The 13,549-nt window shown below is 44.9% G+C and overlaps 1 protein-coding gene across 4 annotated transcripts in view; it reads left to right on the top strand.

Annotated features, from left to right (window-relative positions):
- The window catches only part of DDHD2 (DDHD domain containing 2), a 40,726-nt gene extending 28,387 nt beyond the window's left edge, over nucleotides 1-12,339 (top strand). For 3 of the 4 annotated variants that reach the window (XM_066593386.1, XM_066593385.1, XM_066593383.1), the window contains 7 exons: nucleotides 118-237; nucleotides 5,793-5,948; nucleotides 6,046-6,148; nucleotides 6,303-6,467; nucleotides 7,899-8,055; nucleotides 10,152-10,236; nucleotides 11,285-12,339. In XM_066593386.1, the coding sequence (XP_066449483.1) occupies nucleotides 118-237; nucleotides 5,793-5,948; nucleotides 6,046-6,148; nucleotides 6,303-6,467; nucleotides 7,899-8,055; nucleotides 10,152-10,233 (783 nt within the window). In that variant the 3' untranslated portion in view covers nucleotides 10,234-10,236; nucleotides 11,285-12,339. Of the gene's footprint in view, nucleotides 1-117; nucleotides 238-5,792; nucleotides 5,949-6,045; nucleotides 6,149-6,302; nucleotides 6,468-7,898; nucleotides 8,056-10,151; nucleotides 10,246-11,284 lie in introns of all 4 variants that reach the window. The other variant, XM_066593384.1, reaches the window with a different exon arrangement.
- Nucleotides 12,340-13,549: the final 1,210 nt, after the last annotated feature.

Raw genomic sequence — 13,549 nt, 5'->3', positions numbered from 1 at the left:
TGTTGTATAGTATATAGTTATAGGATATAACATAAGCTTCACTCTTCTTTACATCTGCTGCTGTAGAGTATACAAGTTATAAGAGCCGTACAATGAAGCTTTCTTGCCTATTTCTAGGACATTAACAACACCGACCCGGAGTCCGCTCCTAACAATGACCTAACGCCACCTCCGCTCTCCTCCGGCACCACATTCAATATGGTCAATTATGAATACTTCGATGTAGGAATTGGACAGGTAAGAAATAATCAGTTGTACCTGAACCTTCCTTCTTATGTTTAGCTGTATGGAATTTCTTCTATTTTTCGTACACTGTATTAAGGAATTCTGAGTGAATAGAGCGGGGCCTCCAATCCTCACGGTTGCAAAGAGCATTTCTCGCCTCGGAGGATCTGTCCTCTTCTGCTTTTCCTCAGTCAACACATTTATATGCATGGGCACTGTGTAATACTCAATTCCTCCTGTGGTGGTGCTGCAGAGAAGTTGAACACTTATTGCCAGGTTTCTCCACAGCTTGCAGATGATTGCTGGGATTCCCAGTACAGGGAGACTTGATTACTTGCTTATTGTCTAGGGACCCTTCCAATACGTAGGGATTGTCCAAAGTATGGAATCCTGTAATCAGATTGTATTTTGAATAGTTTTTGGATTATCCGTTTAATTGTAATGCAGTCCAGCAATAGTTAACATCGGTATGACAGCGTTATATCACACATCTGGCGTTACAGTATACTGATGGCTCCCACTTTCAGCTTAATGGGATATTACGGTTTCAGCAACTGTTGTTATTGTGTAATGAAAAGTTTTGCCATCGTCCAGTATACTTTCTGTAATTCTGCATGTTTTTCAATCTCTCTGCTTGCTGTGGATAAAAATCTGTCCTGGTTTTGTGATGGACAATGATTAAATATCCGTTGTATAGATGTCCACATACATTTTGTTAAAGGATCCAGTGATCAATTATGACATTTACTTTCATAATATGGCGCCACCTGGTGTTGACGGTGTATATCCATATGCATGTCCTCTTAATGTAGTGAGTGCTGGGAGACACACTTCAGTCATTCTTCTCACAGCTGGGTCTCTGTATAGTGATCCTCTGTCTATTGAGGCAGGTTTCTGCTTGTAAGGAAGAAGCAACCTCTGTAGCATATGGAGCATAGCTGAGAAGACCCTTCGTATAGGGGAAGTAAGAAGGGACTATATTATTAGCTGCCAGGGGGGAAGGAGACTGGTTTTATTCAGAGCCCACCCCCCAGCAGCAACAAGGGGGTGACCTGGAAGAAAGGCATCTTTTATGCTAGAAACCCTGCAAATTACTGGAGGAAACAATTCTGGGCTTATTTCTTAAGGACAATTGAAACAACAAGTCCCAGAAGTGCTTTCTATATTAATAGGGAGTTGATCACTAGAAGCACACTGCACAGCACTACAGAGTCCTCCACTGGTGAGGGTGGTTGTTTACCTGTGGCAACCAGACTGTTATATAGTTACAATCAAGGTTATTCAGCCACCACTGCAGATTAGGTTTATTTACCAAATTTGCAAACTTTCAGCTGTTTGCAAAAACAAATCAAACAAGAACAATTTAAATAGCTAAACACAACGAATATAACAAGTGGTTTCACTAAATTCTACTCAAAATGTCAATTTTAATAACTGCTGCAATCTCAGAATTATTCAGCTCACTGAATAGAATCCGTCATAAGAGCACACATTGATGAATATGGTGTTGTCTCAAGCACACCTGATGTAACAAACGGGGCCCTTGATTAGTTGCATCAGGTGTACTTGAGATAAAACACATCGAATACCTGAACTGACCAGGGATTTGTTGACTGTGATCTTTTATTGCATGTTAAAAACATGGTTTAGGGTCCGTTTAGACGAGGCAATACCTCATTTGAATGAGCGAATGTCAGAGTTCGCTCAGGCAGCCTGTTTATACAGGCAGATACATTGTTGGCACGTTCAAACAAGAAATCGTTACAGTGAATGTGAATGACTGATTAGTGAATGAGAACGACGGAATGATCGCTAATTAAACTGAACGAGCCAACGATTTTTACGCATAAAATAAACGACAGATGAAAAGTGAACAATTATTGTTCAGTCTTTGGTCATCGTCTGCGTTTAGAATTAAAGATTATCTTTCACTTTCGCTTGTTTTGAAAGACTTAAAGGGGTTGTCCCGCGGCAGCAAGTGGGTCTATACACTTCTGTATGGCCATATTAATGCACTTTGTAATGTACATTGTGCATTAATTATGAGCCATACAGAAGTTATAAAAAGTTTTTCACTTACCTGCTCCGTTGCTAGCGTCCTCGTCTCCATGGTGCCGTCTAATTTTCGCCGTCTAATGGCCAAATTAGACGCGCTTGCGCAGTCCGGGTCTTCTTCTCTTCTCAATGGGGCTCCGTGTAGCTCCGTGTAGCTCCGCCCCGTCACGTGCCGATTCCAGCCAATCAGGAGGCTGGAATCGGCAATGGACCGCACAGAAGAGCTGCGGTCCACGGAGGGAGAAGATGCTGGCGGCCATCTTCACTGGTAAGTATAGAAGTCACCGGAGCGCGGGGATTCAGGTAAGCGCTGTGCTGTTTTTTTTTAAGTCCCTGCATCGGGGTTGTCTCGCGCCGAACGGGGGGGGGGGGGGGGGTTGAAAAAAAAACAAACCCGTTTCAGCGCGGGACAACCCCTTTAAGTTAAGAGAGTGACCCGAAGAGTTAGGAGAAGAGATCATTGTCTTGTAGAAACAAGGAAAAGGATACTTAGTGATAGCCGTTGCAGTGAATGTTCCTAGAGAAAACTAGATTCATAGTTCATAAGTTCAGAGTTAAAGGGACACTGGCTACACTACCTGACATGGCAGAAAGAGGAAGCAATCACCAGCTGCCAGATTCCTGGAGAGGCCAGTGGTCAAAAACCCTCGAGTGACTGCAGCAAGATTTGGTGACCGCAAGTGCTGAGGTTTCTGTTTGTGCAGTCAGGTCTTCGTGCCCAAACTCCTGCGCCTCTACTAACCCAAAAGCACAATACAGATCAACTTTAACACTTTCCAATCCAATTTGTATCCTGGTTTTCCTAGGGGGCTTACTCTTTTTCTGCTGTTATACAACGGCGCTATCTGCTGGCTAAAGCCAGTACTGCATGAGGTGACACGTTGGATAGGCTCTGACAGCAGAGAGGCTGGCAATATACAGTAAGAGAACCCCGACAGATGTCTTTCAACATCGGAGCTGTACAGCCTTAAATCATCATGTCTTCAGAGGTCAGACAGTGGATTGGAAAGGGTTAATATGCTCAAAACCATATAAAAATAATAATTATCTTTATTTATATACCACCAACAAATTCTGCAGCGCTTACAAAGCGGGGGGGAAACAAACAAAACCCCAGTTACATGCAGTAACCAGTTAATGGAGACAGTAGGGGTGAGGGTCCTGCTCCAACGAGCTTACATACTACAGATAATGGGGTGATACAGAAGGTAAAGGGGCTGGAGATGTGTGGCAAGGTGAAGAGTGAGGGATTGCCCATAGACAGTGGTCAGACTTAAGCCGTATAGTGGCGGAATCGCTATGACTGCAGGGTGCCGTTGGTTGTGGCTAGCAGGAACTGCAGTTGGTAGCACAGGGAGCATATTATCAGGCAGAGTACAGAGGGGTTTGGTTTAGGGGATATGGTATACCTCCCTGAAGATGTGCATTTTCAGAGCACGTCTGAAGTTGTGTGAGTCATGGATTACCCAGATAGTTTTGGGTAGCACGGTCCAGAGGAGCGGTGCTGCTCTGGAGAAGTCTTGGAGGCGGGAAAGGGGCACTTAATCTGATTTCATAAGTGGAGCGGAGGGCCCGGGCTGGGTGGTGGGTTGAGATGAGGGAGGCAATGCAGGGCAGTGCGGTGCTGTGGAGAGCTTTGTGGATGAAGGTAGCGAGTTTGAATTGAATTCTGTAATTAACGGGCAGCCAGTGCAGTGACTGGCACAGGGCAGAGGCGTCCGAGTAGTGGCTGGACAGGAAGATGAGCCTGGCTGCCGCATTCAGGATGGATTGGAGAGGGGAGAGTCTGGGGCAGGGGAGGCCGATCAGCAACGAGTTGCAATAATCGAGGCGGGAGTGGATGAGGGCAACAGTGAGCGTTTTTAGCGTGTCCATAGTGAGAAAAAAATGGATTCTGGTGATGTTCTTGAGGTGCAGCTGACATGTAGGTGACACAGAAATTCGGGGATTCTGTTTTGTGTAGCGATAAAACAAACTGGAGCTTTTCAGGCCTATGGGTCAGCAGTGTGTCTGGAGGAGGAAGAATAATACATACGCTGAAAAGAACCCCCTGTCTACAGTGAAGCACAGCGGTGGGTCGATGATGCCCTGGGGCAGTCTTGTTTCATCTGGAACTGAAAACCTGCAGCGTGTGGAGGGCAGGATGGATTCAATAAAGTATCAGGAAATCCCAGGAGAAGACATCATGCCTTCTGTGAGGAAGATAAAGCTTGAGCGCCATTTGAACTTCCAACTGGACAATGATCCCAAGCACACCTCAAAGTCCACCAAGGCTTTTGGTTTCAGAAGTAGTGGAAGATTCCGGAGCGGTCATCGGTTACCTGACTTGAACCCCATAGAAAGTCTTTGGTGGGACGTGAAGGTGGTTGCAGCATGCAAACCCAAAAATATTAGTGAACTGGAGGCCATTGTCCATGAGGAGTGAAATGCTGTCAGAAGCTGATGTCTGGAGGAGCATCACATCTGTAGCAGGTTATAACAGCAAAAGATGCTCTACTAAGTCCTAAAGATGCTTGTCATGGGGTGTGGGGGGGATAATTCTGAGACTGCAGGAGTCAGTAAAAGTGAGATTTAGCAACATTGCAAAAATATGTCCGTTTCTCACCATGGACGCGAAGACTTGTCGCCCTCATCCATTCCCGACTTGACTACTGCAGCTCGCTGCCCATTTCCTTGCACGTGCCAGACTCTCCCCTCTCCAATGCATACTAAATGCAGTAAGCCAGACTCCTCTTCCTATCCAGCCACTTCTTGGACATCCTTGCACTATGCCAGTCACTGCCCGTCCACTACAGAACTCAATTCAAACTCGTCACCCTCGCCGACAAAACTCTCTATGGCACCACACCACCGTACATCGACTCCCTCCTGTCCATACATCACCCAGCCCGCTCGCTCTGATCCGCTAACACATTCAGACTAAATGCCCCTCTAATACGAACCCCACATTCTCGCCTCCAGGACCTCTCTAGAGCAGCAGCGGTCCTCTAGAACACTCTACCCTGAAAACATCTGGACAATCCCCGACGCATGGAACTTTAGATGCGCCTTAAAAACGCGCCTGAACTAATTCCCCCCCACCCTCAACCCCTACAACATGCCCCCCTACCCCTTCCATTGCACGCTTGGACTATTGTCTACCTACGGCACCCCACACTCCCCACTTTGCCTACCATGTCCATCTCTTACCACTGTACCTTCTGCATCACCTATACCTTGTAGTGTACAAGCTAGTTGGTGTCGGCCCCCCACCCTGTCTGTTTCCTTAGAAAATAAAAATTGAACACCACATGTAAATGTATGTAATTTGCAATTGGGGTTGAATAATTTTGATAGCCCAAAACGCTGACTTATAGTTGCCAATACTGAGAGTCCATAGCAAAGCTGGCCTCACCATTGTGAATTTAATCTCACACTTTTGCTGAATTTCTGTTGTGTATTATCCAAGCACCAAATAATCTACCCGGCAGTAGAAGCGCGCTCACTTGAAATCATTTTTCTCCATTTTCCAGGTCCGAATCAATTACCCACAGATCAGCTTCCATCCAGAGGTATTCTTTGCCTGGGGTTCCCCCATTGGGATGTTTCTAACGGTACGGGGTTTGAAGAGGATTGACCCCGAGTACCAGTTCCCCACTTGTAAACGGTTCTTCAATATCTATCATCCTGTAAGCACAGCGCTGTGTTTTCCTCCATACAACTTCTATTTTTCCATGTTGGAATTATTGTAATTAATATAATTTGTATTCTCATTAATATTTGTAGTTTGATCCGGTCGCTTACAGGATTGAACCCATGGTTCTGAGGGAAGAGGAGTTTGAACCAATGCTGATCCCTCATCACAAGGGCAGGAAGAGAATGCATTTAGGTAACACCTATTCTTTAGCTTTAGAACATCTGTGATGACATTAAGATCACTGACCGATGAAGTGTACAACATTGGTGACAATGGCGCATATCTGGGTGCAAATGTGATTGTAAAGTAGCCAACCCCTTTAATATGTCTTTTTTTGTGCTTACAGAATTGAGAGAAGGACTAACACGGATGGGTACAGACTTTCTGGGGTCTCTTCGGGTAGCCTGGCAGACCTTCACCCGGCCACCTGTACCTACCTTACCACCTCCGACTGCAGAAGCTGCTGAGTTGCCCATCTCTGAACTTCCACCTGTCACAGTACCCCCACCTGGTAAATTGCAGTTTGCATCTATGTTGCAGAGAATGCAGATAACCGATCTGAGGACTGGAAGATGTTTTACGTTTTTTTTTTTTTGTAAATGGCCCATAAGTCTATGTTGTATGGTCAATGCAAGTTTTTAAAGATAGACATTCACTTTAAAGTCTTCAAGAGGTCGTCCCACCGAAACAACTCATCGCCTATCTACAGGACAATAATAATCTTTATTTGTATAGCGCCAACTTATTCCGTGGCGCTTTCAGGCATGGGATTAATGCAAAACAATACAACAATTAGGCTGGGTTCACACAGGGCGGATTCCCGTCGGAAATATCGCGGTTTGGCCGCAGCAAAAACCGCGAGATTTCCCCCAGGAGAACCGCCGCGGTTTAAGCCGCGGCGGCTTTGAAGTGGCCCGGCCGCTCGCTTTTCTGTTGCGGCCGGCGCTCCATAGAGGAGAGCGCAGCCGCGATGAAAATAAACAAAAAAAAAAAGTAAATAGACATGCTGCATCTTCTGAAACCGCGGTTTCAGACGGACTTACCGCAGCGGATTGGCCGTCCCGTGTGGACGAGGTTTCTGAGCAATCTCGTCCACATGGCTGGCTAATCCCGAGATTAGCGGCCGCGGGCGGATTTGAATGAGTTATTAGAAGGCAAAGGGGGTGGGGCGGTAAGGAGGTGCAGGGGTAGACGTCGTATGCGATAGGCAGGGTGGAAGGTGTGGGGAGCCATAGGGAGGTGCGGGGGAATAGGTCAGGAGATTTGGTATGCCTCCCCGAAGAGGTGCGTTTTTAAGGCATGTATGAAATTTCGTGGATCGGGAATTGTCCGGATACCTTGGGGTAGAGCGTTCCAGAGGATGGGTGCTGCTTTGGTGAAGTCCTGGAGGCGAGCATGTGAGGTTCGTATGATGAGGAAGGAGTATTTGATCAGTAGGAGGCTGATCGCTGGGACCCCCAACAATCACAAGAATAGGGTTTCTGACTGTCCCCATAGTAATGGTGGATGAAGACAGAAAAAGGAGGGTTGGAGCAAACCCAAAGCTGTGACAAAGGTCTGGGTTCCAGGCGTGAGCCTGGGGCCAAGGCCTTAGGAGGGCGAAATAGTGGAGGTGCTGCCAACCAGGCGAACCCACCTTATGGTGAGTGGATTGTATAGGGGCACCTTAGCACCGGTGCAACACTCCAGAAATAATTGGCTCCATAAGCCAATGCTTAATGTTTCCCCAAAGTAATGGAGCAGTGGTCACGCATGTGCATTATTGCTCCATTCATCTCCAAGACTGCTGGAGATAGCGAATGGGTAGGTAAGCGCTTATGATGCGATAACCCCTCTAAGTGGCGCATATTCCACACGTCTTAGTTATACTGTAATTCCTGTTTATATATCTTGGTGCTAGGGGCAAGACATTAAATGTTTCTTATGAACTTTCATTTACCAGATGTGTCAGCAGAAGACGTTACCGTGAAGGAGGAACCAGTACAGCTCAATGTCGGGATGTTAAATGGGGGTCAGCGATTCGACTATGTTCTCCAGGAGAAACCAATCGAGAGCTTCAATGAATATCTATTTGCACTACAGAGCCACTTATGTTACTGGTAACCAACTCTGTCATAGTTCTATGTACTGGAACGTATCTCACTGGACCTCACGAGGGTAGAGAGGGGTAGGGGCTATAGTGGAAAGTACAAGCTGAGGTTTTTAGAAAGGCCAGAATCTCCTTATCCCCCTTGTGGGGTTTTGCAGGACAGTAAAACAGGATTGTGTGTTTCATCGATCTCTTCTGTCTGCAATATTCAGTTCTACAAAGCACTACATTTTAATTAATCAGTAGCCCAGAAATCCTAATAACCCGGAGGATAGGTCATCAATAGTCGATCGGCTGGGGTCCGTTGCTCGGGACCCTGACCGATCAGCTAAGCGGGCGCATGCTGTCAGCGCCGCAAATACACAGAGGTTGGAGCGGAAGCAGCAGAAGTCTCTGCGACGGCCACTACACGGAGGTCTGCCTGGAGACTTCCGCTACTTCCACTCCAACCTCTGTATCTTTGCAGCCCGCTTAGCTGATCTGTCGGGGTCCCGAGCGACGGACCCTAGCCGATCAACTATTGATGACCTATCAGCAATAGTATTTTCCATGGAAAACCCTTTAAAATTTTTTTTTTTTTTTTTTTTTTGATGCGACAACTGGGAAAAAGTTTTTTTTCAACTTTTTTAGTATTTTTTTATATGTACTAATAATTAAAAGTGATTTCATTTTTTTTCTCTAGTCCTCATAGAGGACTGATCACTTATACACTATACTGCAACAATTCAGTATTGCAGTATATTTACTGGCATTCTATTAAGCCATGCCTCTTTACAGCACCATGATGTAATAATATGTGAGGAGCAGTTGATGCGCTTTGATGTAATGCGATGCCACGCAGGCGTTGCTGTATTTCAAAAAGTGTAATACTTAGCCAAACTGCTGCTGCAACAGCTGGGATCCAAGAAAGCGCTCATCCTGGTTGATAACCCTTCTTCTAGTAATGGTCAAACGCTGCGACAAGATCGCCAGGGCTAGAGTCGTTATGGGGAATGCTTGCAACCAGATAAAGGTCCCTCAGGCCATTTCATGGAAAACCTTAAACAGGTGATTGTGTGGCCATGTTTATTATGTCGGACTATGCCACCAATTTAATGCAAAATCTGCAACAAAGTCACAACAAAGAAGTGTACCATATACCAAGTAGAAATCCACACAGTAATGTATTTGGTGTGATGGGCGCGAACTCTCCAACACAGGGCAACAAAAAGACTTTTTAAATGAATTTTGGCCAAAATCCAAGCCTGGTTTTCCAGACTCCTTGAATGACCCAGATCAGCTGCAGCAGTACAGATCCGCATCAGAATTCAGTGTTTTTAATTTAAATCGGCGCCTTCTTTTTCCGTCGTGTACAGTAGGCTATGTATGTCTATGCATGGGCACAATATACATCCCAATCTGAGGTGTGATATTTTTAGTTTTGAGGTACCCTGTTTCCCCGAAAATAAGCTTTAAACTAATTTTCAGGGAGGCTTGAAATGTAAGCCATACACAGAAAATAAGCCCTATAAAAAACAGTACATTGAAAAAAAAAAAACATTACCTAGCAGGCTCTGTCAAGTCCCTCTGGCTGCTTTCTAGAGGTTCGGCTTGATTTTTGCAGTCCTCAGCCTCTCGTACAACATCACTTCCTGATTACAGGATTCATAAATCCCACCTCCAGGAAGCGATGGCTGTGATTGGCTGAGCAGCAGTCGAAGAAACAATCAATGCAGCGCTGGATGAACCAATGCGATGTCTGTGATTGGCCGCAGCTTAGCCAATTCATAAATCCCACCTCTACAATATGATAGCTGTTGATTGGCTGAGCAATGGTGGAAGAACCAATCACAGCCATTGCTTCCTGGAGGTGGGATTTATGAATCCCTTAACCAGGAAGTGATGTATGAGTGGCCCGAGGACTGCGGGACATGCATCGGAGCTCCAGAGAGCAGCGGGAGGGATCTGGACCAAGCTTGCTAGGTAAGTATAATAAGACATCACCCGAAAATAAGACCTAGTGCCTCTTTTAGGGCAAACATTAATATGTAAGGGTCTTATTTTCAGGGAAACTCAGTAGTTGACACACAGCTCATCTTTTCCCAACAATATGTATTTCTTTTGTAGGAGTTCAGAAGACACTGCGTTGCTGTTTCTTAAAGAGATATACCAAACGATGGGAGTCGGCATGGACCAACCACTCCAGTAACAGGTCTGCACAGTAGGTTTTACAAAAAACCTGTATATATACTAAATGGGAGATCGGCCTGTCATTGAATCAGCTTAGGCGCCGAATTGAATCAAAGTTTTATTGAGCAGTAGTGCCCAACTTCATAGATAAGCAGGTTTCCATCATTTGAAATCTCCAGCCCAAAGTTTGTCCTATGGATGCCCCAGCTACAGTGGTAAAAGTGGGAAATAAAAAAAAAAATTTAAAAGCCAATATGAATGACCCCCGGAGGTCTTATATGACGTCATGGGGGACATAGATGGGAAAAAAAGTTACAAAAATAAGTAAAAAATAATGACAGAATAAAAGAATATAATTCACTGTCAACGCCAAACAAAACAGTCGCTGTATGCGCCCTGTAATCCCAAACAGTATATATTATACATCAAAACGTCCGAAACAAAATGAGGAATCTATTACTGTACTTTTATGTTAGCTTGAATATACTAATTTAAAAAAAAACCAAAACTATAAATGTAAAAAAAAACACTTTTTTTTAGCTTTTTCCTTCCAATAAAACTGAAAAAAAGGAAAAGAAAGTCAGTGAAAAAAGATATTAAAAAATCGCCCTACATGTCACGGGGGGCATATTAACTTGTTCCACAAGACTTCTGCTTGATTCGCTACCTGATTGTTTGTTTGGTGAATCAGCCAACCCAAACAACCACTCAGGTTGCGAATCGAGCAGAAGTCTTGTGGAATATAATAATATGCCGTGGGGGGGGGAGGGGGGGAGACAGCAAAAATAATTTGAAAAAAAATAGAGCAGTAAAACCAGCACATGGGTAGAATCCCTAAAGAGTGTCTGGTCCTTTAGGACTAAAACAGCCTGGTCCTTAAGGGGTTAAGCTAAGGAAGGGTGTTGGAAGGGTAAGTAATGCTCCGTTTATTATTTTACTAGAGACTATTAAAGGGGTTGTCTGGTAACTGGACACCCCTTTAAGCCAAATGACAAACTCTGCTCTCCTCCATCTGTATATGTCCTGGGATGCACAACGCACTGACTCGTCATTTTTGTATCTCGTTGCAGGTGCATTTGCATAATATACTGACATCCTTTTGGGTCTTCCTAGGCAGACGGATCCTTTCACTGATGCCACCTCATTCTTGGCGCCACCTCAAGTGCTGTCTTAAACGCATTTCACAACCTTATTTTTACGTTCATTAATCTTTCAAACAGTTCAGGGGTTTTGGTGGTATACAGGGTTAAATCATTTAAAGGGGTTGTCCAGGAGTAGGAAAAGGGTGCACCATTTGTTTAGTAGTTAAGTGCAGCCACTACTCTGTCTCAGACTCCGAACTTCACCTCCGTTTAGAGTTGCCACTGAACAGAGTACGTTGGAAGGAAACTTGAACCCCCAAATCCCTCCTTTAAAAATTAACGACCTTCCGGTTTCGAGACTTGCAGTTGTTCTTCTCTGCCGTTCCTCCAATCTGCCAGTTCTGGGCCCCATTTTTGGTCGTCCAAGATGGCTGACATGATTTTTATAACTACTTAAAGCACACTGTGCACTGCTCTCTCATTGGAAAGTGCTGATCATGTGAGCAGAACTATCCAGTTAGAGCACAGGTATAGTGCATTCATAGTCTAACACTAATGCATTATGGGAATTAAGTAGTCTGAAAATTGCATCAGCCATCTTGGATGGCTGAAAACGGGACCTGGAAGTGGCGGATCAGAGGAACAGCAGAAAAGAACAACTGTAGGTAATATACTCCCCACCCCCTCCGGTCCCTGCGCAGAAGTTCTCTTTAACCGTACCTGATCCCCGCTGTTTAACCCTTGCTGGAAACTGAGGTGGGGACCTTCCTTGAGTGCTCGTCGTAGGGAATACTTATATACTTAGCTATGCCCTAACAATTGCCGGTATACTTGTACTGTAGATTACTACCCAGGCTACTATACTGGGTATATATACATATATGCCGGTACATTATAGCTAATTAATACAAATCAACAGTGTTCCTTCTTTGTGTGCAGTGTATATACAGATGTATACATACTCTATACATATACACAACAGGCCTTCTTTATCAAAACTGTCAGTAAGTCCGGCCTTGTTGCCCATAGCAGCCAATCAGAACTCAGCTTTCATTTATTTCACTGCTGTGGTAAAATGAAAGCTATGCTGTGATTGGCTGCTATGGGCAACAAGGCCGGTCTTACTGTCAGACAGTCTTTATAAACGAGGCCTATTGTTTTTGTCCTGCTATGGCCTGTGCTATAGCCCATTGTCTTCCATGATATTGCTGGGTGCTGCTAGAGGACGTGGACACTGTGCTTATCTTAAAGGGGTCGTCCATCCCGCATCTTTTTTTGTCGTATGAATTAACAAAGGATGTAATTCTGCCACTCCTGTCCCCATGTTTCCTGCGACCTCTACAACATAGACCGGTAGCGGACCAAGGAAACTGCTTAAAAATGACCGTATTGGTGAGTATTACCGATTTTGTGTTATTTTATGATTAGCAGCTGCTTTAAAAAAAACTTATGGGGTTGGGTGACTCCTTTTACTCCTTTTAGGCGGCAAATTCATAAAACACTTTACACTACGTGTAGGCAGTGAACAAGCAGGAGGTGTTTGGTTATGTAAACTCAAGACGTCAGAAATTTGTGTGCAAGTCTGGATGAAATTGGTTCATAATGTCGCTCAAGGTCAGTAGAACAGATGTAAAGCAAAGCATTCACAGTTACCGCACATGTGCAGGTAATAGTAAGATGTAATATGCAGTTCACTGGAGTAGCTACACAGTAATGAAACACTGCATGCATTATCCACTTGTCATCCTGGCCTTCCCATGTCACTTCTTGGGGGGTTGGGGGGGGGGGCTTATGGAAACGCACCCAACCTGTATCGTCTGTATAGACTGGGCAGTAGGGTGTTTATGCTTTATGGCAGCTGCAATACGTAGACGTTGATGGACAGAAACATGTCCAAAGACTGACTAGTTCTCAGGAAGTAGTGGAGTATGAGCCATTCCCCCCAAATACCAGTAAGTGACATGGTAGGTATATACAGAGCTTTATCTATGTGTATAATATAACTATCCTAATGTAGACTTCCAGTCGTGATACATTCCCTTTAAATGGGTTGTGTGCCCTCCTGTCCTCTGGATAGGTCATCAGTAGTTTATGGACAGAGGTCTACTGTTCATGACCCCCGTCCATCAGCTGATCATCTGGCCTGCTGTCTAATGCGGCGGGCTGGATATTGTCATAAGCGGACAGGGAAGGAAGTGCGTGCGCCGACTTCACTCCCATTGAAATCTACGGGAACGCCACACTACTACGGCA

Source organism: Eleutherodactylus coqui, chromosome 2 (genome assembly GCF_035609145.1).
Source record: "Eleutherodactylus coqui strain aEleCoq1 chromosome 2, aEleCoq1.hap1, whole genome shotgun sequence".
NCBI classification, from domain to species: domain Eukaryota; kingdom Metazoa; phylum Chordata; class Amphibia; order Anura; family Eleutherodactylidae; genus Eleutherodactylus; species Eleutherodactylus coqui.
This window is presented reverse-complemented; position numbering and strand designations above follow the sequence as displayed.